Source organism: Equus quagga, chromosome 1 (genome assembly GCF_021613505.1).
Source record: "Equus quagga isolate Etosha38 chromosome 1, UCLA_HA_Equagga_1.0, whole genome shotgun sequence".
NCBI lineage: Eukaryota > Metazoa > Chordata > Mammalia > Perissodactyla > Equidae > Equus > Equus quagga.
Window position 1 is genome coordinate 69,519,834 of NC_060267.1, and position 27,236 is coordinate 69,547,069.

Below are 27,236 nucleotides of genomic sequence, written 5' to 3' on the forward strand. Positions count from 1 at the left end.
AACAGCAAAAAAGAAGATTGGCAACAGATGTTAGCTCACGTGCCAATCTTTGAGGGGAAAAAAAAATCAAAGCAGTGAGAAACTAATCAGTTGATCCATACTTAAAAAGAGCTTAGCTCAAATCAAAATATTGGCCACTATAATCCTCTGCTATAACTGCCTTCTTTTTAGGTTTACATGGAACAAGATTTGTTATGCACTTGAAAAGTATTTACTTCTAAGAACTGATAATTTCCCCCTTTTCCTGTTAATTTTATTATGACAATTTTCAAACGTACAGAAAGGTAGAGAGGCTATTAATAATGAACACCTTTATGCTCATCACCTAGATTTATCAACTGTTAACATTTTGCTAGGATTGTGTCATCTTTTTTTAAAGTTTTAAAAAATGTCACCTGTAAGTACTGCAATACTCATCAATGATGACTTTTAAACACAGCCACATTCTGTTAACATTCTTAGCAAAATTAACAGCAATTCTTTAGTATCATCTAATGGCTCAGTCCATATTAAAATTTCACTTGTTTCACAAAATGTCTTTATGTCAGGATCCAGACAAGGTCCACACTTGCATTTACTTATATGTCTTTTAAGTCTCTGATTTTTGTGGTAGTTCCCTCCCTATTTTTTAAATTCCATTGATAAAGAAACTGGGGCATTTGTCTTGTAGCATGTCCCACATTCTGAATTTAGATGGTCTCTATATCCCGTGTTAACTCTGAAGTTTTGATTAAATGCAGGTTCAATTTCTAGGCAAGAATCCTTCACAGGTGGTATTCTGTTGCATCACGTCAGGAAGTACATGTCTGGTTGTCCCAGACCTAATGATAAGACTGATCGGTGGGTGCAGGAGGTGCCAGCCTAATCCATCCATTCAAAAGTTCCCTGTCAACATTTCACCTTAATTTTACCATCTAGTCATAAGTGTTGTCTTTTGTATTATTTCATTAAGAGTAGCAAAATGGTGTTTGTTCCATCATTCATTCTTCATTTATGAGCTGGAATTCTCATTAGCATTTTGGTTAGACTGAAATACAGTTCACACAAGAAAGGAAGGATAAATGCTTGATGTTTTTCCCTTTATCAAGTTTCAGGATAGTGATTTGGTGCCCTGGCAACCTTCAATCATGGCTAATGAGTTTCAGTTTTAAAGAGTCATTATGAAGTTAAGAATTTTTATATATTTGATGTGTTTCAATCAATAGCAGGTATTCTTTGATGCTCAAAGTTTCCCATGTTAGGTCCCTTACGTTAGCACCTGTGTCCAATGATCCCATTAATCTTTGATAACTTCCTTCCTCTGGGTGTTACCTACTTTTTCATTAACCTACCAACTACCACTTATAAGTATACAGAAGAACTAGTTCTAAGTAATAAGAGCACTTCTACAGAATAAGCTTGTACGTACACAGAAAATGTCTGCAAGAAAAACAAAGTGGTAAGAGTCATAGCCGCTAGGAAATGAGAAAGAAAAAGACTTCATTTTACACTTTTCCAAAAACAAAGTTTGGAAAACAACTCATTTATGAGGGGAGTATTTTCAGTTTTTACTATTGGGCTAATAAAACATTTTTGTAGAACAAAATTACAACCATTTGTTTCGTGCGTTATAGTTTTCAAACTTCATGTCAAAACTGATTTAGATCTGATCTCTAACAATAATCCTTTAGATTACACTGTTAAAAGTTAAAGAACCAGGTTCGGAATTGTGTGTGTATATTCCCAGAGTGTAACAGTCCGCTGGAGCCTGGATGTCATGCAGGCGCCTCGACCTCGTGAGCCGTGTTAAACGCTGCTCCAATTTCCCACGCTATCCCCCATCTCGCTTGGTGGTACCCAAACCAGAATTCAGGGAGTTATTCTGAATCCCTCTGCATAGCACACGCACTAATAAATTATTCGTCGTTTATCTGAAATTCACATTTAACTGGCATCCTACAGTTTATCTCGAAAACTCACACGCTTTAGGAAACAGCTTAGCTGGTGCCTCTCCAATTCTTGGTCCACTTCCTACAATCTGGTCGCCTCAGGGCGCTGATGTAGTTATAACCTAGGCAAGGGATGAAACGGCTAAGTGGTTAGATTCCAAAGCCCAGGAAATCTCCAGGACTCAGCCGGGAGTCGGTGACTGGGGGAGGCCCGGGTCAGGATCGTGGGAACGTCTCCGAGACCAATCAGGCAGGCATCCGCGGCTCTGCACTTGACGGCCCTTTTGCAGCGGTTGCTGGGAGTGCCGTAAAGCGGAGCTGCCGCTGCTGTTGTGTGAGAAAAGGTAAGGGAGGCTCAGCTGGGTTGCTGGGGATGGGCAGGCCCTTGGAGACAGGTGCCGCTGGTGGCTCAGGTGCCCTCATGGGCAGCCCCCGGCATTCTGGGCACCTGCCCTCCCCCCGGCGGCCACAGGTGGAGCGCGCTCCGGGCAGGGGGTACTCGGTGAGTCAGGAGCACCTCGTGGTAGAGGTCCTCGGGCAGTCCTTCCCACGCTGCTGGGCGTGTCAGCAAGTTAAATCCGCATCCTGGGACCAGTTCAGTTTTGGAGGGCGATCAGGACCCTTGTAGGACCTGGGCTGTGGTAGTGATGTTTGAGCAGGGTCGTGAGAGCCATATCGAGATTTTCGAGAGGACGAGGCGTGGGTCAGAAGGACATTGCAGGTTGTGGGACCAATGTGTGCAAAGGTGCCGAAGCGTGAAAGGATCTGCCAGGTTTTCACAGCACCGCTTATTAGGGTAATGGCTGGAGGGATGGGGGCGGGGAAGGGAAGGCCAGGAATGTGGCGGGAGCTAACGGGGAGTCTCGGCTGGGAAGGACCTTGATGCCCCATGAAGGAATGTGGAGTTCTTCCGTGGGCAGTGAGAAGCAGCCTTATAGAGAGGGAGCAATTTAATTAACCATCCTTGTCTCTTCTGATGCTTTCCCCCGGGCTTCCACTTTTAGTTCATTTGGAGGAATATTTCCGGAAGCGCTCCCTTTGTGTGCTTAATAATTGGGTGGACACTAAATCTAGCCATACTCAATAAAATTTCCTATGGCTTTGACGTCTGCCTTTTGTTTGCATTATCAGCTGGAGGATGTCGGGAGAGACTGGATTTGTGCAGAGGTGACTGTTAGAAGCTTTGAATAGGAGTCCTGAGAACTGAGTTCAGATTTCATCACCATCACCAATTTCTCAAGTTACATGAGGCAAGTCACTTCTGTCTGGGCCTCAGTTTTCTCAGGTGTAAAAAGAGGACCTAGGTGATACCAGGTTCTTTCTACTTTTGAAGATAGCCGGTTTCCAAAGAATTAACATCAGCCTGTGAACAAATATCAAAGTAAGTGATGGAGCGGTGCATTAGGAATTGGGAAAAGAGGGAAGCACAGTAGAAAATGCTGGGATTGAGCTGTACACTGAGAATGGAAGGCTTGAATCATCAGGAACCATCTCTGTTGACAATCATGGATAAAGAGTAGGCAGGAGTAGGCATTTATATTTTAGAGTATTTGTGGAGGTAGGTTTTGAGAGGATAGAGGATTTGGGAAGGATGGCATTGGATGTTGAAGGAACCCCAAGTGGCAAGAAGTGCAGTATGTTCTGAAAAAGAAGAAAAAAGGAATGAGAGAAATGTCAGCAATATACAGGACTTGATTGGGTTCCTAAAAGGTGAATTTAAGTGCTGTTGACCAAAATGAGTATCCTGTCAGAAGTGCAGCATGCAATAGTGTATTGGGAGGAAGGTGGTTTAGATTGTAACCGGATTCTGGTGTTGCCAATAACTCACCTCTTGGGCTGTCATTTAATTTGTCCAGATCCTATTCTCCTCTGTAAAGTGATGTTGTTGGACTAGGTGGTCTCTCTTCTGTAAAAACCTGTAAAACACGAGTCTGTGAGGATGAGAACTACTCTCATGAAGCGGGGAGGGAGAGAGTTGATGGAGAATAAAATTGTTAATTTTGAACATGTTAAGTTTGAGTTGTAGGAATAGAGTTGGAAAATATAGGCAGATAGAGTTAATAGGCTGGAACTTAAATAGTAGCTTTTCTTTCAGAGGTCTTGAAAATGAATTTGCTTTGAGGGAGAGTTTATAGAGAGTCACTAACTGTAGGATGTTCCCATAAATAGGAGGCTAGAGAAATGATTGAAGGAGACATGCAGATCCCAGAGCAAGGATTCCTTTAAAAAAAGGATTACACATAGTCATAGTAGATTCTTAGGGCCAACATTGTTATTGAGATAATTTAATAGCATTTACAGCAAATAGTAAGCACTCACTTCTTGGAACTCTGGCAGAAAATAAATAATTGAAATAGATATACTCTCCACTGTCTTTCTAATTGTCTACTCAGAAGTAATATCATTTACATATTTGTTTATTCAACAAATATTTCTATGTTTCAGGCACTGCTGGGTGCTAGGGATACAGTGAATAAGGCAGACGTTGCTCCTATGCTCCCCACATATAAAGGCCTTAGCGTCAAAATCGGTGCTTTTCACATTTCAACGTGAACATGTGAATCACTGAGGATCTTGCTGAATTGTAGCTTCTGAATCAGGAGGTCTGCAGCTGGGCCTGAAAAGTCTGTGTTTTTGACAAGCTCCAAGATGGCGCTGACGTCGCTGATCTGAGGACCATACTTTTAAGTAGCAAAGATCTAGATCCTGTCTAGCAACTGTGGCAGCTATTAAGCCACTACTCCTACCCATCATCTGTTTTTATTAATAATTTTATTGTCTATGAAAATAATATATGCTCATTATCAAAATATTGAGACAATATAGAAAAGCATAAGGACAATGTAAAAATCACCCCGATTCCCCCCACCTAGAGATAACCAAGGTTATTTTGGTGAACCTCCATCCACATTTTATATCTGTACATGTTCATACTTTATATGTTGTTCTAAGTACTTGGTACACTCAGCCCTGTGTTTGATTCTGTTAGCTTTATAGTTTTACTAAGATCAGTACCCAAATGTCCTCAACCAAGTCATTAAGTACTTGCCTTCTTGTGGGGAAGACTTTACTCACTTAAGAATAACTTGATTTAACACCATTCTGTTACTCTAAAAATGGAAGAAAATTAACATGATTAAAGCTTATAACGTGTGGGCTGTGGTAAATTAATATTTGTTAATTGAGCCATAGGATGAGAGAATTAAAAAAATTTTTTTGACACTTATTCTTTTTTTTCCTTATTGCCAAATCAGTTGAAGTTCACGTAGGATAAACAGAAAAGAAAAAGAAAAGCACCTACACTCTTCCAACCCAAAGACAACCCTTGTTCTTGCTCTGGTGTATGTGCTGAGGTCACTCTTAAATGAACTCGTGGAATAACTTATGTAAATAATGTTTGGGTCCAAAAAAATCCTTGGTTCGTCGATTTTCTGCTGCCTTTGAAATAACCATAATCTGTTGTTTATACTCTGTAGTCTTGGGACAGGGACTAGCTAGCACCTTTGCCAGTGTTTAGGGCTCAGTAATATTTATGAACTTAATGGAAGAATGAATGAATGAAGCAGCGAACCAAACAGACCTGTGTGACAAACTCTGGTCACTCATCCCCTGCAGCTGCTCGCCTTCACTGCTCATCTGAAGTGCTTTTGAATGCTCCTGGCCTCATAGAGCTCTTCTGGGGCAACAGAGGTCCATCATATATATAACGTTGCCTTTTGAATGTATGTCTGCGCTTGACTTCTGCTGTGGAAGAATACAGAATCCTGGGGAATACAAAAACAGATATGTAACCTCCTGTCTCAAGAAACTGTAATTTAAGGCTGACTGCAAAAATAGTACAAACATACAGTGCTGTGGAAATATGAGTGAGGGGGACCTTAATTGTCTGAAAGCGGAATTACTAGTAGACCTTTAAATTGACTATTATTAATTATTGCTAGCATTTATTGTATACTTACCATGTTCTAGGTGCTATTCAGTGCTTTACATGTATTAATTTGTTCAATCCTCAGAACAGCCCTGTGGGTCAAGTACAATTCATAGATCCATTTTAAAGATGAGGACATAGAGAGATTAAGTAACCTGCCCAAGGTCATACAGGCTGCAAGTGGTAGGCAGGATTTGAACACAGCAATCTGTCTTCAGAGCCTATACTCTTAATTACTCAATAGGCAGTGAGGGGGGTGGGGAGTGGGGGAAGAAAGCATTGTTGATAGAAGGAATAGTGTGGCCTAAGGCGCTGAGACGAGCAGCGCTGCATCAGTGGGTTCATGTAGGGGAATAGTACTAAATAAGCCACTGGGGATCTTAGAGCAGGGGAGGTGACGCAAAGATACTTAAGAAACCATCAGACTTTGGTCCCTAAGATGGGTATTTATGCAGGAGGCTTTCTATCTAAATGGAGGTAATAAGGCCTTTAAGTTAGGCTACTATACTGGAAAAGGAAAAGAAATGACAGCCTTTAGAGGCACTGAGAAGAATATACACAGTTTGTTGACTCATTAGATGTGGAGTTACAACCACAAAAACTATTTTGTTTTGAACATAAATAATTGGGAAAATAGGGATTTCATTAACAGAATAGATGGGCAAGTCATGAAAGAACTGTGATTTGAAGGTGGATAGTGATTTCTTTTAGCTGCTATTGGAATGTTCAAGAGGACGTATCCAGCAGTTGACTGGAATATTTATAAGTAGTAATTAGCCAGCACGTGTGGGAAGTATACCTAATAAAATGATTAGGAGCAAGAGGATATAAAGAAGGCGTCCATCCAGATTTAACATCAAGTGCAGAATAGTAGGCATGTTAGGCAGTACCACTTCCTTCACCATTTTACTTTGCTCCTATCTTGTCAGTCCCCTCCTGTCTTCACTTCCTGTCTTTTCTAGCCTTTGTTTTTTAGGATCTATCATTTCAGACACTCCAATACCTCATTACTCCATAGTCATTCAGAAAGGAGTCACTATATATTTGTGATTTTTCTGGAGCATCAAATGGAGAGACTAATTTTTTCTGTGTGTGTGTGAGGAAGATTGGCCCTGACCTAACATCTGTTGCCAATCTTCCTCTGTTTTGCTTGAGGAAGATTGTCACTGAGCTAACATCTGTGCCAATTTTCCTCTATTTTTGTGGGACACCGCTACAGCATGGCATGACGAGCAGTGCTAGGTCCGTGCCTGGGATCTGAACCTGCAAACCCCAGGCTGCCAAAGCGGAGGCCCAAACCCAACCACTACACTACCAGGTCAGCCCCTGAGAGACTAATTTTTTTTTATCTTCAAGTGTCAGTCAGCATGTTGAGGTAGAGGTTATGATGCGAAGCGTTAAGATGTAAGTGAGTGGTTAGCAGATAAAGAGACCTCTTAACTCCTCGCAGTCCAATCTTTACTTCTAGGCTACTGACACTCTTCTGAGACCTTAGCAGTGATAGGAAAGGAAATGAACAGCAAGAAGGACCAGCAGTATTTAGGGAAGATGGATAGCATCTATTGCTGCTAGGCCTTTTTTGGCTTAGAGCAGCTGAAAATGTTGATTTTTTTCGTGTCATAACTCTGAATACATTTTCAGAAACATTTTATCTTTATGTTTGCCAATCTGCTGCCTCATCTCTCTAACCCGGCCTTTGCCTAATTACATTACTCTCTTTCTTCCCGGTAGTTTAGCCTCCTGTTTTATTTTTGCAGTGCAGCACATATTTGAACCTCATTCTGTCTGATTCATACCACCCATGCCTCCCTCTCACTCCCCAGTGTCCCTGGATAAGTTGGCTGTAGCAGCATTGAGGGGAGCAGGCTAGCACACGCCATCTTAGGAACATAACTTAGGTGTCAGGCTGTCATTTCTTGCCCAAGGTCCTCTGATATCAAGAGAGGTGATCCAGAAGGCAGGAGTGGGAAGAAGTGGAATAAAAAATCTGGCACTTAGACAGTCTTTCAAACAGATCCCTACCCAGATGATTCTCAAAAGAGTGGTGGTGGTGGAGGATGTCAGGATAAGCCAGGTGCCAAAGTCTTTCTGCCGTTACCTTCAAACAACAAATGACACTGAAAAAGCAAGTGGGAAGCCAAAAGAATGTGGAATGCTGCTCTTGGCCGTGGAAAGAGCCTGAGAACTGTCTTAACTTCCTGTCCTGTACGTTTTTCTTTCACGTTTGTGTATGGCTTTCGTATACTACCATTTTTTTTAACCCTTTTCATATCTTGACATGTAGTGAAATTGATAATAAGGTATGAAAGAAAGGATAAAAGAATGTGTTTGCTCTTGGGCTGGAGGGACTACTCCTGGGCTGTAGCTACCCCAGACCCAAAGACTGAGGGGATTGACAGCTCTGACATCCGTCACCATGGAAAGGTTCAGCTGGGAAGCAGATCCACCCATTCCTTGTTTCTTCATTGACAAATCTCAGTTCACGCACTATTATGACCCACTTCCATGTCATCTAGGACTAATTTCTGTGCTGTAATATACCACACTTAGATTAACCTTCTGATATTTGCATTAAAACTGGAAGACACTTGGGCTACTTAAACCTCATAACTACCCTTAGTGTCCCTATTACATCTTGTTTCCTTCCTGAAAACATTTGTCATCTTTTTTTCTTTACCTCCTCATTTTAAATTACTTTCTCTGCAGCATTCTTTTCTCTCCCGTTAGACATGAGATGCTCTCTCCTTTAGGAAACTTTACCTAAGTATAAGTAAGAAAATACGTTACCTATCCTCCTGAACGTTTTTATAATGATAGCTAAAATGTCATGTATAAAAAGAAATATATGCATAAATACTATTTTTATTTTGGTTCTATGCCGTATTTCTCCATGTTATTATTTTAAAGATTGGCACCTGAGCTAACATCTGTTGCCAATCTTCTTTTTATTTTTATTTTTTTTTCTTCTTTTCCCCAAAGCCTCCCAGTACATAGTTGTATATTCTAGTTGTAGGTCTTTCAGTTTGTGCTATGTGGGACGCCGCCTCAGCATGGCTTGATGAGCGGTGCCATGTCCGCGCCCAGGATCCAAACTGGCGAAACCCCGGGCCACCAAAGCGGAGCACACGAACTTAACCACTCGGCCCCATCCCAGCCCTGCTCCATGTTATTTTTAAATGGTTATTGTTCAGGAGTTAGAGCAAGTATGGGCTCTAAACTTAAAAAAATCATGTTGTTCTATTTCATACTCTGTTTTATCATAAAAGTTCCTCTAGACAGAGAACTTTCTTAAATAAAGTCTTTAAAAAATAATTTTGTGTGCTCTTGAGCATTGTGCAGTGTTTTGAAGTATACTTAGTTTACTTATTATTGCTTGATACTGATTCAGCCAGTTTTAGGCTGGTAGGGGAGAGGGTTCATGTATACTAATAACTATAATTCAAAATAGAAAGTAGTAAAAGCCTTAGTTGTCTCTCATTGTGCTCCCATGATAACCTGTACTTACTCCTTCACTGCAATTACACTATTGATGTTGCCTCTGTTTTTGTCTCTGATTGAGTCTATTACAAACTAGAACAGTGGTTCTTAATAGATGTGAGGGTAGTAAGGTATGGGGCTTTGCATTTTGAAACAAACTTCCCATGCTATTCCTTAGGTACATCACACCCTCTAGCACCATCACCATCACCATTCTCCTTTTGAAAACTCTAATACTGATCTCTAAACTCTGAGAAGATAGGGAACTGTATCATCATTTTCTCTCCAGTGCTTAGTTTTCTTTTGGCTTCTGTGCCTATTAAGGTAGACAGTAAGTATTTATTCCCTGCAAGAAGGTAAACCCAGGAGTTTAATGCTGGGAGAGATCACTTCTGACTTGGAAGGGCATGAAAGACTTATAAAAGAAGGGTCACTTGAGAGGGATTTGAAAAGAGGTATAGAACTGGTTTTATGGAAATGGAGAGTGCATTTCAGACAAGAGGGAATGAGCAAAAGCAGAGGCAGGGCTGTGTGGTATGTATTCCAGGAATATTTGGGCAAAAACCGTAGACTGTGTGAAGTGGGAGAAAGCCTAGAAAATTTGCCTGAATTCAAATTGTGAATACCCTTGAATGCCATTGTGTGGAATTTGAACTTTATTTGTAGGTGGTAGAGAACCACTGAGAAATTTTGATTGTGGTGTAACTTGATTCCTCTATCAGCAACTTGATATGTCTGTCAATGTATAGGTAAGATGATGGGTAGGTAGAAAGTAGAAACAGACTTCAGTTGAAATGAGGATATTAGGTACAGTTAGAGTCTAAATTGGAATGACAGTGAAGAAAGAAGAGGTAGTTGATGCCCGAGATAATTTTAGAGGTAAACTCAACAAGCCTTGGCCTCTCTTATTTTAAGTATCACATTGTTCATTTTAAAGTGGTAACACCATTCCCAGTGAAGAGAGAGTGTTAGCCAAAATGAATGTTTTGACATGCTGATATTCCTCCTTTTGCAGTTGAATGGCCTTGGCATTTATAGAAAATAAATAATGAGGTAAAGTTAATTGGATATCATCTTGATAATAAAAATGTAGTCAAGTGATTGACTTTGGAGGTTTCTTTCATGTAAACATTAATTGTAGATTAGAGATGTATCCAAAGAGAGAACAAGATATTCATTTGGACTTTGTTTCTGTAATGGTTTATATCGGCCTTTTTGCTTTCTTTCCCATTTATTAATTCAGATGTAGAAGGGGCTGAGCTATGGCACGCTGCAAATGCCACTTTAGATTTCATTAGGAATCAGTGTACAATACGCTGATGCCCTGTTTGATACGAGTACAAGAAACTTAGCCTCAATATTGAAAATGAAGGGTATTCTCCTTGTTATCTTGTGAGCTGCCCTTAATAGAATATTTGGTTATTTTATTTTATCAAGTTTTAGCTGACAGCAAAAAATATTACCATCATCAATGTTGTTTTATGTTGCTGCTTTTCATGGTTTTAGGAGGTAGAAAATGATCGTGATTTATTTAGTTATCTTTGTTTTATATATTATCTGTAGATCCAGTGGATTATTCGCATCACTGTTGATATCATTTCTCTTAAATAGTTTGTTGATCTTATATAATTTCTTATAGTGTTTGCTTCATATAGGCTTCAGCTCTGGAAGCTCATTTGGATCAAACCAAGATTTCTGATTTAAGATGGCAGAGTAAAGAGATTTGTGCCCGCTTCTATCTGAAATTACCCTGAAACAAAAGGACAGCGAGAGACAGAGATGTAATTACATCTTCAATGAGACTATAAGTCCTGTAACCCCAAATTTAAATATTTGAGAAGTTGTTGTCAAGTGTAAGCAGGAGGAGATTCAAAGAGGATGCTGGTAGAAGGAGATCTCAGACAGAGCTGGCAGAGCCGTGAGAGAGAGATCTGTTTACAGTGGGATCGGGATGCTTAGGAAGGCAGTGGGAGCTTCCTTGGGTTGTTGGGCAACATGAACTATCAGGAAAAGAAGACCGAATGAGAAAGCACACAGGTACACCGTCTTTGCAGGAAGCATTCTCTGGGTGAGGCAAGAAGTAATGGCTGAACAACTTTCGCTTGTTCCGACACAGTTTCCCTCTCTCTTTCTCTCTCACACACACACACACACACACACACACACACACACACACACACACAAATCTGTCGTAAACAGCTTCCTTGTATTCCAGAGGAACTACCTTCTAGTCGAGAACGCAGTCTTGTTTCTTCCTTCCACAAATAGCTGATCAGAGTGGAGTTCACATCATTCAAAGATAAATAATAATAAAAAGGAAATGAGCACAGTATCTGTGCAAAAATTCTATAAGAAGAAAGGAGAAAAGAAACGGAGAAACAAATGGCGAAGAACCCATGAGGAAACTGTATTGGCCTAACAAGTTTGATGAAATAATCACTTCTTTAAAATCATAGACAAAGGTAATTGATCCAAGAACCAGGAAGAAATAGTAAGAGAACAGTATCTGGTGAACCATAATCTGACAGAGCTCCAGAAAGAAAAATAAAATCAGAGAAATAAAAATTGCCACATTGGAAGCAAAAAGGAGAATTAAGATTATTGAAAACTCAGTAAAGGACATGACGACAGGCTTTTGAAAGTTGAACAAAGTGAAATGGGAATGAAAGGACATGAAACAAATGCTTAATTGTAGTTCTGGAAATAAGAGAATTCAACATTAGAACAGAAAAATATTCAAACATATAACTTAAGAAAACAGTCCACAAAGAAAAGAAATCTTGATTCTGCAGATTGAAAGGGCACATAATGAGAAAAAACTAATACACAGTCCTCCACATCATAACATGACCTAGTTTTTAAAAAAAATGGATTTCAAGGGTAAGGAATGTATTCTTTGCTCATCTCGTTAAAAAGATCAGCTTACGTATAGAGGAGTGCAGAGGAGGGATCAGATATTGTCAAGGGAATATTTAGCATTATAGGACAATGGTACAAAGCCTCTAAATCATCAGGGGAAAGAAATCGTGACCTCACAGCCAAACTGTCAGTTGACAACCATTTTTGAAGAGTGCAAGAGCTCAAGGTAAATGGTACTCAAAGTTCTCTTTGGTAAACTATGAGAAGATGAATATCAGCTATCCAGGAGATAAGCAGAGTTGATACAGCAAGAGGATTGGCAGGGAACATCATAAGAATAAGTCAAAAACAACTAAGATTTGTAGTTACAGAATACAATAGAACTATAACATGGTAGAAATAATTAATAAAGGCGGGATTGAAAGGAGAGAAGGCAGGAGGTAGTATAAATTTGCTAATTTCTTATTTTATAGCTGGAGAACAAAAGACAGAAAGCTTAGACATCAAGTAATAGAAGTGTTAGTATATTTAAAGGAATAAGGATAAACACTTGAAGAACAAAATACAGTATGTTTAACCCAAATCAAACAGTGGAGAGGAGGTAAGAACTAGAATTATATTGAATTTCTTGTCCCTAGAAGTAGAGATGGGACCAAAGATGACAGAACAAAAATTTTTATCATGGCGTTCTTTATTTACGCTTGCCAGAAACTGAAAGCATACATGGGATACCTATAAAAACTGATCACATCAAAAACGATAAAGAGCTCTCAGACGGATGATGTTCCTTGACCACAAGCTTTCTGCATTTCTTCCATGGAATTGTTCTCTGTAGGGTCAGCGGCAGCAGCATCGCCTGGGAACTCAGCAGAAATGCCAGTTCAGAGGCCCCACACCAGATCCACTGAAGCAGAAACTGGGGAAAAGCCCCCCAGTCTCTGTTGGTCAGTTTTTATTCATATCCCATTTATGTTTCAGTTTTTTGCAAGTGTGAAGAATGCCGTGATAAGTTTTTGTTCTTCCGTCTTTGGTCTCATACCTGATCATCTCTTTACAAAGGAAGATGGCCAGATCAAAGAATGCTCTCTAGAGCTTTCGATAACTTTTTCTTTGCTCTGTTGTTGGTTATTAGAGGTGAAAAATTAAAAATAAGTTTTGTCTCTAGAAATACCTTTTTGTTCACAGCAAACAAGATTATCTGCGCATCCAAAAAGATGAAACCAACTGGGGTACTTTCACAAGGCAACCACGTGAGCACCGCAGACTAATGAGCAGAATCAATAAGAACGTGATTTTGGCGCTTTTAACTTTGACAAGTTCTGCGTTTTTGCTGTTTCAGTTGTACTACTACAAGCACTATTTATCAGCAAAGGTAATTCTTTTTCTCCTTTCTTACCATTGGGCTTCATTTTAACTGTATATTTTCCTAGCATACTTCCCTTTTGCAGTACGTAAAATTAATCACAGTTTTTCAGATCCTTCCAGAAATATTTCTTACTGAGATTCTATTTTTATGGATTGTGGCAAACAATTCAAAATTGCAGTTAAATGTTATTATAATACACTACATGTCAAAGTTGCCAAGTTTCAGTGATGTTTCATCTTTTGAAATTTTCTCATATAGTTATGTAAAAATTATTTTTCAAAAGAATCAATGATAAATCATTTTGATAAAATGTCAAAATTAGTTTAGTATGATCTTTTACATTTTAATTTACTATCTATCAGGAAAGCGTAATGGTATAACTTACCTTTATTATGAATCTATAGGCATAAAGATGCAGAGACAGTGGTTTGGAAACTAATAGCTCCTGAAGATCAACACAGAATCTACTTCTGTGGTCCAGATAAATTCTGAATTTGAGGAAGCATTGCTGAGTTGTGAAAAGTTGCCAAACACTCCCACTGGGGTTTATTGTAATAATAACTGCCATTATTGAGAACTGTGCTAGATGCTTTCCATGCTTGATTTAACCCTAAAAACAACCCTGGGAAAAAAATAGATGTTTTTTGTTTTTATTTTTAATCTCCACTTGATGGTTGAAAGTAATCTTCAGAAATAGTTACTTCCCTCTCCCTCCGACTAAAGGGGAGGATGCTTCCTTGCCCTAGTTGGGCTTGACCACAAACAAGACTTATTTTGGCTGGTGGAATGTTATAGATGTATGCTGAGACTTCAAATGGGCTCTTATAATTTGACTGCCGTTTTGTGCTCCCCTCACTTGCTAGGAGAAGAATGTGCCCTGGCTTCTTCTGGGTTCTGGCTGCCCTGAGTGAGATATATGGAGCACACCACAGCAGAGCTGCCCAGCTGACTCACAGATCTGTGAGGGAGAAAATAAATGCTTAAAGCCTGTAAGATTAGCAGAGGCTTATTACGCAGCATTGTTACATGGGGTTTCTAGACCTCATTTTACAGACAAGAAAACCGGAACTCTCACAGAGATGTTAGATAACTTACCCACATCAGCCACTTTGTAACACGCAGAGCTGACGGTTTTACCTAGCTCCATTCCTTCCAGGCTATATTATTTTTAAAATAATTGACAAGTACCGAGGCTACCAGATATCTTGGCTGTTTATCCAGTGAAGGTCTTTGTATGGCCTCTTCAATCCTTTTCTGATTATTTTCTTGGGATTAAGTCCTCGAGTGGAATTTCTGGGTCTAATATGCACATTTTAGATTTTGTTACATATTGCAGAGTTACCTTTCATAGGTATAAGTAGTGTGCCTGATTTCCTATACCCTTTCCAAGGATGGGAATAAGCGTAACAGTAGTAGCCATAGTAATGGCATCTGTATCAGTTAGAGCTGCTTTTGACTGACTGACAGTAGCTCAAACAGAGGGTTATTTGTCTCTTACACCTTTAAGTCCAGAGCCTCTAAAATTTCCTTGACATTTTCCCTGTGTTACAATCAAGGCTGGGAGAAGAAATAGTGCATTCTAGCAGGCTTCTACTTCTGTGACATTAGCCAGCAGATTCCCATCTGTAAGCGAGTCTGGGAAGGCAAAGTTTTACTGTTAGTGTTGTTGTTATTTAGCTTTTCCAGCCTCTATAATAGAGACTGGAAAGGAGAAGGGGTTTGGGAGTGGTTGTTGGGTCAACTTACCTAGTGTCTGCCGGAGCTAACATTTTTTCATGTGCTTGTAGACTAAGCATTTTATATACGTTTAATTCTAATAACAATAAATTGAGTCGATCCTGTTGTCCCCATTTTCCTAGAGAAAAAACTGAGGTTTGGAGAGATTTATTAATTTGTCCAATGTCACACAATTATTAAGAGGGGAGGTAGAATTTAAGCCTGGAGAGTCTGTCCCAAAAACTGTTCTTTATATGTTTAGTTTTTTTGATGTTCAAATGCTGAAAGATAAAAAACTCCATTAGAGGTCATTTCTTTGATTGCTGGTGGGGTTAAACATCTTTCTATATGGTTATTGGTTCTTTTTATTTCTTTTTTATTCTTACTTCTTTTTGTTCCTATCCACATATTTTTTCTGGTGGTGTTGTCTTTTTCTGTAGCTGCTCTTCATAGTTTTAAGGATCTTTGTCTTTATCATGTATATTTCAAATAATTTTCCTAGTTTGTTAATTTTCTTTTAACTTTATATTCGTGATGTACCCCCTTCATACGTTAGTATTTGATATCCAGGTAGATAGATGTCAAGATCTTTCTTCCTTCGGGCATCTGGTTTTTATGTCATAAGTAACCCAAGAATGTGGAAGTATTCACCCATATTTTCATCAAATATTATTTTATGTTTAGATTTTTTAACTAAATAGAATTATTTTAGTATGATGTATGAGTAAGGTATCTAACTTGCAGTTTTCCCCAAATGGTTAACCAGTTGTTCCAATATCACTTACTGAATTCCCCCATTAATTTAAAAATCCTTTCTTAATTATATGTATTCCTATAAATAACTGCTATCTTGATCCTTTTCCCGGGATGCAATGTAGCTTAGTTGTTAAGAGCACAAACCCCATCCTAGGATTAAACCTCTTCTGTACTGTTTATTAGCTGTGGGGTCTTGGGTAAATTACTTAACTTCTAAATGCCTCTGTTCCCCCATATACAAAATGCAGACATAACAGTACTGTCTTCTAGACTCGTGAAGCTTAAATGAATTAATATACATAAAGCATTGGGAATAATGCACCTCCCACAGAAAGAGATCAGTAAATATGAGCTATGATTTTTATTATTCAATTTTATGATCAAAAGTAGTATCTGTTATGTTGAGTCCATGGCATACAAACTGCCTTAGTAATAAGTGCCATATTCATTAAACAAAAAAGAATATTTTGAAGAGAATAAAGCATAAAATAAAGTTCAGTTAACCTTATATACTACTAAATTTGTGAAGTTTGCAGTATCTGTAATAGAGTTCTTGTTTTCTGTTTACTATTAATGAATAATGGGTAGAAATTATGACATCTCAGTTCTAAAATACCAAAGGTTATTTCTATTTTATTGAAAAATCTGGAAATTATGTTAAACTACTCCTAGCCAAGTAATTTTACGTTCTAAAAAATGGAATTTATAAATTTATGTATTAATTCAAAAACTTTTATTTAAAAGTGACTATTTGTTGAACCTTTTGCCAAGGTCATAGAAACAGTGAGAAACGGTTTCTTCTCCTCATATATTTATAGAGGACAGATGCTGATGGAAGTGTAGATGCTTCCTGTATGTTATTAGCATGAAGATAAGATACTATCTGTAAGGAGTACAAGTAATTTCTCTATGTCAACAGGAAAAAAAATGCTTTATTTAAAAATAATAAGGGTAGTTAAACTAATAGATGCTGAAGTACCTACCAACTTTTACAATGTTTTCAGTTTTGTTGAGGAGAATGTTTAAACTTTTGGCTTTTTGTTAAACTTCAGGATCTCACTTATACATAGGGTTTGAACTCAAACTTCAGGGAAGTAGAGATGCATCCTCAGTATTCTAATACAGTTTCTCCTGACGTAGGAAGAGAACCCAAATTTTGTAAACTTTGTTTACTGATTGTATCTAAATTACATTTCTCATTTGTTCAGTGAACAACATTTTGTGGAATATTCTTAAATAAAGAAAATTCACACAAATAAAAATGATTTCTAGTTCAGTTAAATTTGTTTGATTTGTTAGCAGAAGAGTACAGAATAGTAGCCTTGATCAGTACTAAATTATAAGTCAGCATCATCGACATAAAACCATAATTCTAGATCCTCCTTGAACTTCAAGGTGATTTAGAAAGACGCTTGAGATTATGTGTTAGAGCTAGGGCAAGAATGAAAAATTAGTTTTATCTTTGGTCCCAACCCACACCTAGTAGCAGTAAATGCCTGCAGTGGTAAATGTTGGGAAGGACTACAAAGCTTTTCAGCCTCTTCAGGAGAAAGTGTTCCAATATCTGTCATTGGTCAGGGAAGAAGAGATTTGCTGTCTTGGAGTTTAGGAGGCCTGCTTCTATACGTTTCTCAGGCCTCATCACAATTGCTTTTGGCCCAGCTGGTTAGACAAGTTTAGTCTTTCTCTGATCCCTTAAATGAGGTCTGAGTAATCTAGTTTTCTGTAGCACTGAAGATAAGGAACCAATATTTTATATGTATTAGGTCTGCTCAAATTCCATAGATGGGTAGAGTTGACTCTTCAGATTCCCAGATGGCCAACAAGGTCTTTGAAATACAAACTCTTGTAATGTGGTGGCCTTGAGAGCATTTTCTGTGAGTTCCAACTTTCAAGTAATTGGCTTGCAGCTCACACCACAAAGGAAAGGACATGTCTCCAGGACCCTCAAGGGGATGTTCATTTGTTCATTGTTTCTTACTGTACCTAACAGGATAGTGTGAGTATAATTCTGTATGCCCATTCAATCTGTATTTATTTGCAGGAATGCAGAGATAAATAGAACACAGGTTCTACTCTCAGGGAACTCATACTTCGACAGAAGTGGCAACAGCAGTAGTTCTTGAGTTTGGTGCCTAGATAATCCCGAGTTTGAATCCTCATTCAGTTGTTTGGCTTGTAGCAAGTCATTTAACTTCTTTGAGCCTCAGTTTCTTTAAGTGGGGCTAATAGCAACTTTGCGGGTTGAGAGAACGTATGTAATACATCTAACTTAGTGTCTGATGGTAGATGCCCAGAAAATGGTAGTTATTAATAGCTTACATTTTCTACTGTTCTTAAGGTTTACATTAGAGTTTGATAAATAAAGTCATATTCAATTATAATGTTCTTATGAACTTATAAAATACTTTGAAAGCAACAGGAGAAAGAATGTCTGAAGGTCTAGAGACAAGAGGAAGAACTTATCAGATGAAAACTAGTAATGCTTTCTTTCTTCTGATTCTCTAGACCTGAATACTTTTAAAAATATTATTTAAAAAAGCCTCAACATTTGAAATTATGATGTGTGTTAGGAAAAGTGTGGGCCCTGGAGCTGTCTGTGAAACAGAAATAATAATGCTTGCTTTGTAGGAGTGTCATGCGGGATAGAGGAGAATGCATAATTCATACGTGGAAATGTCAAACTCAGTACACTTAGGAGCTGCTCAATAAATATTATTATACTTTTTTATCACTTTTCCAAGGTCTACAAATATTATCTCAGTGTGTGGAGATAAGTCCAAGTTAGGGATATGGAGCTAAATGGATAAACCCTAATTCCAAAGAGATAGCAAGGAGTTAACTATTCACTGAGAGAAATTAATTAGTTCAGAGATGTTGACCATATATACCTTATTGTTCTGTAATTTAATTAACAATACTGCAGTCTGTCAACTGTTTTCCGTCTTGGGTTGTTGTATAATTGTAGAACTCTTAGCTCATGACCATATGAAAATAGGTATTTGGATAATGCTTTTTGGATAACGATGATGAGCCTGTTATATAGTTTGAATCTCACACTTACCCTAAATGTAATGTTGCATGCTTGGCTTTGAATTTACTAAAATGTTATTATGTTAACTTTCTAGAATGGAGCCGGTTTATCAAAATCCAAAGGAAGCCAAATTGGATTTGATAGCATACAGTGGGTATGTACAATAAGCAAGAAATTCCTCAATTGCAATGTTCGTTTAGTTCGTTTCTTTATTTACCTGCCAAGTCTTTGTTGAATGATGACAATGGCAATAGCTATGCTGGTGGGGAGTGGAGGCAGGTGGTAGAGGAGGAGCAGGCCCTGTGCCAAGTGCTGTGCATGCATTATCTCATTCTGTCCTTATGGAAGCTTTAAGTTAGTACACATCGTCATCCTCAGTTCACTTGGAACACGTAAGATTAGTTGGTGAATAAGTGTCTGAGTCCACATTTTAACTGTTTGCCCCCCAAACCTCAATCACTGAGCTATGATGCTTCCCTAAATGAGTAAATATGTGAATAAGAATTGAATTATGAATACGGGATAAAATAATGATTAGAAATAAAAATCTATTCAACACGTTTCTGTTATGAGATAAGGGAAACTAGCAATATATACAATATATCCCTGTTTTGGTTTAAAAATTGCAGCACCTGCACATTTATAAAATATTATTAAAAATGTTACCCTTTTCTAACTAAATTTAGAATGAAAAACAATGTTAGGTTAGTAATAAAAAATTGCATTTATCCTGTTAGTATACATTTTGCATATGACTGGATCCTTCTTGTAGTTGCCCTTCAATCTTTGGCTTCTGTTTAACCAGAGACACAAAAGGCTTTAGATTAGAAGTGGACTTTCAAGTCACCGAGCAGTGATAAAGTGATAATTTTAGGTCACTGCTGACACCAATTGGATTTGAACTACTGTTTAAAAGGTAAAATCTGGGATATCCTATTATCGTGCTCCTCAACTATCAAGTCTAGAAGTATCAATGTGAACTTTTAATTTATTAAAAATAGCGGATTTTGGGGCTGGCCCCATGGCATAGTGGTTAAGTTCGGCGCGCTCTGCTTTGGTGGCCCAGGTTTGTGGGTTTGGATGCAGGGTGCAAAGCTAGCACCGCTTGTCAGCTGTGCTGTGGCAGCAACCCACATATACAGTAGAGGAAGACTGGTGCAGATATTAGCTCAGGGCTAATCTTCCTCAGCAAAAGAAAAGGAAGATGGGCAACAGATGTTAGCTCAGAGCTAATCTTCCTCAGCAAAAAAAATAGCAGATGTTTTGCCCTGTGAACTTAGGGTAGTCTGAGAGGAAAGAGAAGTGTGATACACTTGGAATTCATACTCTCAGTCACAATTTAAAGACTCCAGCAGACTGAATAAAAAGGCACATTTTGTGTACTTCTCTCTAGCTCTGCTTTACCTCCAGCCCACTCTTAAGGAAAACATACACATAACACTTGGACCAGATTTATTGTCTTGTGTATGCAATAATTTGTTGAGATTTGAAATTCAGTATTTAACAGCTGGGAACTATACCTGTCTGAAAGTAATGGAGGTGCTCTATCATAAATTTCAACCTTCTAAAATGTGATGATACTGACATTAATAATGTAAACTTTTCAAATTTGCCATTTATTAAAAATCTTCATATGTGCACTGAAAGAGTATGTTCAGAAAAAGTTTTAAAACTGTAATAGCTTCAATGGGATAGTAGCCTTTACTTTGTCTGGCTTAACCAGCAACATCCCCCAAACCTTTAGTATATAAAGCAGTCAATGGGGGTACAATTTCACTGATACATTTTAAAATGGAATTTGTGTGTCATTTAAAGCTTAAAATAACAGAGAAAAGTAGAGCAGTCCCATCTTTTTCATCCAGGGAATGACCCTTGAGGTGGAAGAAAATAATGGATTTTTAAAAAAGGATTTAGGGGCCAGCCCAGTGGCACAGCAGTTAAGTTTGCATGTTCTGCTTCGGTAGCCCGGGCTTCACCAGTTCAGATTCCAGCTGCGGACCTATGCACTGCTTGTCAAGCCATGCTGTGGCAGGTGTCCCACATATAAAGTGGAGGAAGATGGGCATGGATGTTAGCTCAGGGCCAATCTGCCTCAGCAAAAAAGAGAAGGGGGGAGGATTGGCAGCAGATGTTAGCTCAGGGCTAATCTTCCTCAAAAAAAAATTTTTTTTTAATAAAAAAGGATTTACTTCCAGGGTAAATGAGCAAAAAATTAAAGAGCACCTTACTACATTCAGTGAATTCTCTTTGTTAAATACATTGTACAGTACTAAAAAATCATTCTTTATTATATTTGTAAAATCATGGGTAAGGGAGAAATACTAAAATACTTTGTTCTAATATTTTTGAAGGAATGAAAGGTGAAGTCTGATCAGTAAGTGAGATATGAACCCTGATAAAATCCAGAATGAGTTATTAAACAAGTGACTTGAGAACGCTTAGAAAAGAAAATGGTGATTATTAGGAACTAGCTTTCACAAAGAACAAGTCCTGCCGAGCCCTTTTAGGTTCTGATAAAATTGTAATACACTGGCAGATGAATAGGCTATTACAGTCTCAGCACATCCTGTTTGCAGCAAGACGTTTTTCTTTCTTATAAATGAAATGAATTACTGAAGGCCAGATGATAATAGCCGTGTTGATTTAGAATTAATTGGATTTAGAGTCAATTGGACAGCTATTTCCAAGGAGCATTGATAACAACTGGGAAGGCATATTGAGAAGGTGAGTTATAGAACCTCTCCTTGACCCTGCCCTAATCTGTATTTATATTAATAATTATAAAGAAGCCATAAATGTGTTCATCATGTTTGCATTTAACACCAAGTTGAAAGAGATTCATTCAACAAACATTTATTAAGCACCTTATATGTACTAGTGGCTGTCATCTCCTCTTTCTTCCAAGACCATTTCTTTCTCTTTTATCCTGCTAGGGTAAAGCAGAGAAAGCAGTAACCATGAAAGGAAAAAAATTTGTTAGACTATCAAAATTTAAAACTACTCATCAAAAGACAGCATTACGAAAATGAATAGACATGCCACAGACTAGAAAATATTTGCAAAACATGTACCTGATGAAAGACTGGTATCAAGGATAATCAAGAGTTCCTACAACTCAGTAATAGTTTTTTGTTCATACTCTATCAGATTGAGGAAGTATCCTCTTCCTGGTTTGCTGAGAGTTTTTAATCATGAATAGGTATTGAATTTTGTCAGATTTTTTCTGTATTGAAATTATCATAGATTTTTTTCCCCCTTTATTCTGTTGATATGATGAATTTCGTTGATTGATTTTCAAATGCTACCTTTCATTCCTGGGATAAACCCTACTTGGTCATGATACTTTTTTTGGGTCGTCTTCTTTAGCCCCTGGAGTTGATTTTCTGGTATCTTGTTAGGGGGTTTGCATGTATGCTCATGAGGTGGGAGATCTGTAATGTTCTTTTTGGGTGATGTCTTTGTCAGATTTTGCGGTCAGGATTACACTGGTTTCATAAAATGAGTTAGGAAGGATTCCCTCCTGCTCAGTTTTCTGGAAGAGTTTTTGTAGAATTGGTCTTATTTCTTCCGTAAATCTTTGATAGAGTTCACCAATGAACCGTCTGAGTCTGGAGTGTTTGCTTGTTGTTTTGAGTCAGATATTTTGTTTTTAATAGCAAATTCAGTTTCGTTAATAGGTGTGGGGCACTCAGATGTCCTGTTTCATGTTGTGGTAGTTTTGCTAATTGTATTTTTTAAGAAATGTGTCCATTTCATCTAAAGTTGTTGAATTTTTTGGCGTGAACTTGTTTATTCTAACTTTTTACTTAGCTGTCTCTCCCACTGAGAGATAATAAACCCCTCTAGAGCAGAGATTATGGTATTCTTGGTGTTTGCATAATAGTCTACACTAAAACAAATGATGAGAGACTGATTCCTAGCTTTACATCATTTTTTTCTATCCTTATAATTCTTGATATCCTTTTCTATTTATTTATTATCTTTTGTATGTTTTAATAAGTTTCTTCAGATTTTGTGAATAAAAGTTTATCTTTAGTTCCGTGAAGCACCTTTTTCATGGGCATACATCCCTTTGAAACCATAATTCCTTTCATTGAAGTGGGCTTTTAAGCAACGTATATATATATATAATGTATGCCAGTTATTCTATTTATCTTTGCTACTCTTAGGTATTATTTACTGCTAAGTGTGATTTAGTCTGTTTCCATTCTAATTTTGAAATTTATTTTTTTCAGTAGAAGACTCTATTTATTATCCGGCAGATTTCTATTGAAAAATATTGCTATATTATTAGAAAATCAGACTATATATGGGAATGGTTAAGCAAGCAATGTATTTTAGTTTGAGTCTTTTGCTTAGAAAGATTGTTAAGCAGAATTACAAATATGAAGAAAAGTAGCATGTACAATTGATTTTTGGTTTTGAAAAGGTTGACATGATTGATTTTTAAAAGCTGACAGATCTGGTTTTTCCTCTCTCACTTTTGCTTGAAAATATTTAGTTAATACCAGGAGAATAATTTGTAAGCCCAAAGTTTTCATCTCCGATACCACTTTCTCTACGAGGATTTTCTTTTTTGATGTACAGTTGATTAGTAGCTTACTGTTACTTTGTAATATGTTGCAAATATTTTTACTATAGCATATTTTACCTTGTGTTGTAAATATTTGTTCATCTTATTGAGAGTGGGGACCATGTATTATTTGTTTATTTTGTATAGCACAATAATAAGGATGGTATCTATTGAGTAAACACCCCATATATTCTTACAAAATCAATGAATAGAATTTTAAGAGATAGATTGTTGTATTGGTTTAGTAGAATTAAGGGAATTTTTTTCCTCTCAAACAGCGTGCAGTTAAAAAATTTATTATGCTAACATCCAGTCAAAATGTACCTGTGTTCCTTATTGATCCTTTGATTCTGGAATTGATTAATAAAAACTTTGAACAAGTCAAAAATACTTCTCATGGCTCTGCTTCAGAATGCAAGTTTCTCTGTGTTCCAAGAGACTTTACTGCATTTGCGCTACAGTATCACCTGTGGAAGAATGAGGTAAGATGCGTTGCTTTCCGAAAATGGAATGTGGCTTTTACAAAATAGTATGGGATTAAACCAGTTTAAAATGTAAAGCATTTAAAAGTTTTCTTAAAGTGTTTTATAAATGGTATCAGGAATATTTTCAGTTATAAGTAACAGAACACAATTAATAATGGCTTAAGCAAATAGAGGATTTACTTTTCTTGGATGACAAGAGGTTAAAAGTTTGGTGGCTGTTGGTGTTAGTTCAGCTGCCCGCTGATGCCAGGGCTTTCATCACTGAAGTTCTTTCTTCATCTCCCTCATCATCACAAGGTAGCTGTCACAGCTTAAAGGTGTCATATCCATGTTCAGGGCGGGAAGATGAGAGGAAGGGATGATGACACTATCCATCCTTTGAAGGAAAAGTTCTCTCAGAAACTTCTGGTAAACTGCCCATAGTTCACCAGCCAGAACTGTATTCGTGTGTCTCCTTGTTGTGATGGAGGCTAAAGAGACAGGTATTTAGCACTTCTATCAGTGCAGGCTGGCAAGTAGGAGGGATTTGGTGATGAATGTTCAGTATCTGCCGCGTCAGGTATATGTGAGGTTGTCTCCCTAGTCTATCGCACTGTTCTTTGCACTTTGCAAGAGCACAGTACTGGTTTGATGCTCCATTGGAGTGCTTCTGAGGTGTGTCCAAAAGTCCAAACTGATATTTTCATCCTGCTTGATGGTTACAAGGCAGAAGTCAGACAGTAGCCAAAAAAGCCCATCTCTACTAAACAGGTCAAAATTTTGCTTACTTCTTTATTTGGAATACCTCTAACTTCTCAATTTCACTGTTTGTCATTCTGAGGAGTTATTCAACTAAGAGTAGGAAAATTAGCATCAGAATAAATGAAGTCACTAGTCAGCCCCCCATGATGGATAAGCACCAGTTCTGCAGTGGGATCTGTTTTCCTTGTGTTGATCCCTGCGGGGTGGGGCTTAACACTCCAGGGTGATGGTGTGGGCTGGGAAAGCGGTGTGAACTGCGCATTTCCTTGATTGCCCCAGACTCATACGCAGGGCCTTGAGAGAATAGGCTCTGACTTTTTTCTGGCCTGTGGTTCTTTAAGGCAGTGATGCCCGTGATGAAACAGATGCTGTGTATATCAAAGTGCAAGATTTTTGTTTGCTTACTTGTTTTTTCTTTCCTCCCAATTTTATATTTTGAAAATATTTAAACTTATGGAAAAGTTAGGATAGGATATTTTAAATTTAATTTTTATTTGTAATCAAAATAATATTAGTTCTCAGTTTAAAAAGCCAGATAGAAATGAAACGCTCATAATGAAAAGGGCAGTATCTGCCTCCTCTCCCCATCCCTGTTCCCTCTCGTTCAGCCAACCACTTTCAACTCCCTCTACCCTGTTCATCTTTTCATTAATAAATTAAATGTTTATACTTTTAAAAATGTTTCGTATTTAGATTATGAATTATGAGAATTTAGCTCTTATGTGCCTTTTGGCTCATACATAAACACACGAGCTCGTGCACATGTGCATGCACACACACGCATTCTTCTCTCATCGTCATCCTAAAATGACTGTATCGTATTTTGTAGTTAAATCAGTGTTACCTTATTATGAGTAGATAGATAATCACACAGATGCCACCTAGTTTACACTGATAATATTCCTTTTCTTATACAACTCTTTTTTCTCCCTTTTTGTTCCCTAGTTTTCTGTGTATCTATCAATAATCTATCCATGAACTCTGCAACAAAAACATAGAACTCTCAGTGGGATCTAACACATCAGATAATCTCTTAGGTCCATTTTTTTCCTTGGAGACGTCCCTCCTAGAGCTCTTGGTCTTTCTGCCCTAATACAGACTGATCTGCTGGGCAGATACTGCACTGTAACTCCCCTTCACAACATTTTAGGAATTCTCTTCTAAGAAAGGGTGTATGGGAGGTTGAAACCTTGCATATCTGAAAATCTTTCTTTTTACCTTGCACATTTGATATCTAATTTGGTGTATATAATGTTAGCTCCTGCTGTGTAACAAATCACCCTAAAATTTAGTGGTTGAAACAACAGCCATTTATTTAGCTCGTGGTTCTGTGACTTGGCAGTTTGCTAGGATTCAGCCGGGCAGTTCTGGTCTCGGCTAAGCTCGCTTATGCAGCTGCCAGCCAGCTAGGCACTCTGCTTCTTCTGGATGACTGGCAGATGGGGCAGTGGAGGTGCCTGGGCTGTGTGTCTTTCATCATCCAGGCTAGTCCAGGCTAGTCCAAGAAAGCAAAAGCATGCAAGATCTCTTGACATTGTTAAAATATTAAGATTTCTTATTCATGAATATGATATTTTCAGGTATCCTTTGATATTCTTTAATAGGATATTCTAATTTTTCTTACAGATTTTGTGCATCTTTAGTAAGATTTATTTCTTGCTACCTTATAGTTTTGTGTGTGTATGTGGGGGGAGGGGGCGGGGGTTAATGTGGATATTTTTCCTCACCTGTTTCCAGTTCATTATTTTAGGTGAATGAGAATGCAATTGACTTTGGTATTTTGATCTTGTTTCCCAGCAACTGTATTGAACTCTGAACTCTTAAAATAAACTCTAATAGTTTCTCCCTCTCACTCCCCTCCCGTCCCATTTTCCCTCCCTCTTTCTTTTTCTCTCCCTCTTTCTCTTTCTTTGAGTGTAGAGCATTGTGTTCTCTGACAAAAAGACATTTTGGTCTCTTCCTTTCCAAGTCTAATACTTAATTTCTTCTTCTTGTCTTATTGATTTAGGTGGGACCCTCAGGGTACTATTGAATAAAAATGTTCTTTCTTTCTGATCTTTTTATTTCTTGGATGTTAGACTTCCAGAATTGATCCTTTCATCTTATCTTTGCTCTTTAATTTTTCATCTCTTTGTTTACTTTTAAACAAAACCTTTAACAATGCCATTGATTTTTTTCATATTTTTGCTTGAGCTTTTCATATGTTTATTTTCTAAAAGCTCTGCGTACTCTGATTATTTCTTATAATAGCATTGTTGTTTCATGGATACAGTTTTATCTTTTTTACTCTGCAGATTTTAGAGTTTTGGTTTTTTAAAAAAGTTTTTTGCTCCATGCTACATTTTTTTTCTAAATCCCTTCTTTGTGGCTGCT

The 27,236-nt window shown here is 37.8% G+C and overlaps 1 protein-coding gene across 6 annotated transcripts in view; it reads left to right on the top strand.

Moving 5' to 3' along the window:
• Positions 1-2,245: 2,245 nt before the first annotated feature.
• FKTN (fukutin) overlaps positions 2,246-27,236 on the top strand; it is a 70,280-nt gene continuing 45,289 nt past the window's right edge. The window contains exons 1-5 of one of the 6 annotated variants that reach the window (XM_046676815.1): positions 2,258-2,272; positions 3,060-3,178; positions 13,378-13,564; positions 19,159-19,218; positions 23,916-24,119. In XM_046676815.1, the coding sequence (XP_046532771.1) occupies positions 3,174-3,178; positions 13,378-13,564; positions 19,159-19,218; positions 23,916-24,119 (456 nt within the window). In that variant the 5' untranslated portion in view covers positions 2,258-2,272; positions 3,060-3,173. Of the gene's footprint in view, positions 2,273-2,305; positions 2,431-3,059; positions 3,179-13,377; positions 13,565-19,158; positions 19,219-23,915; positions 24,120-27,236 lie in introns of those variants that run through there. The other 5 variants (XM_046676778.1, XM_046676786.1, XM_046676823.1 and 2 more) reach the window with 5 other exon arrangements.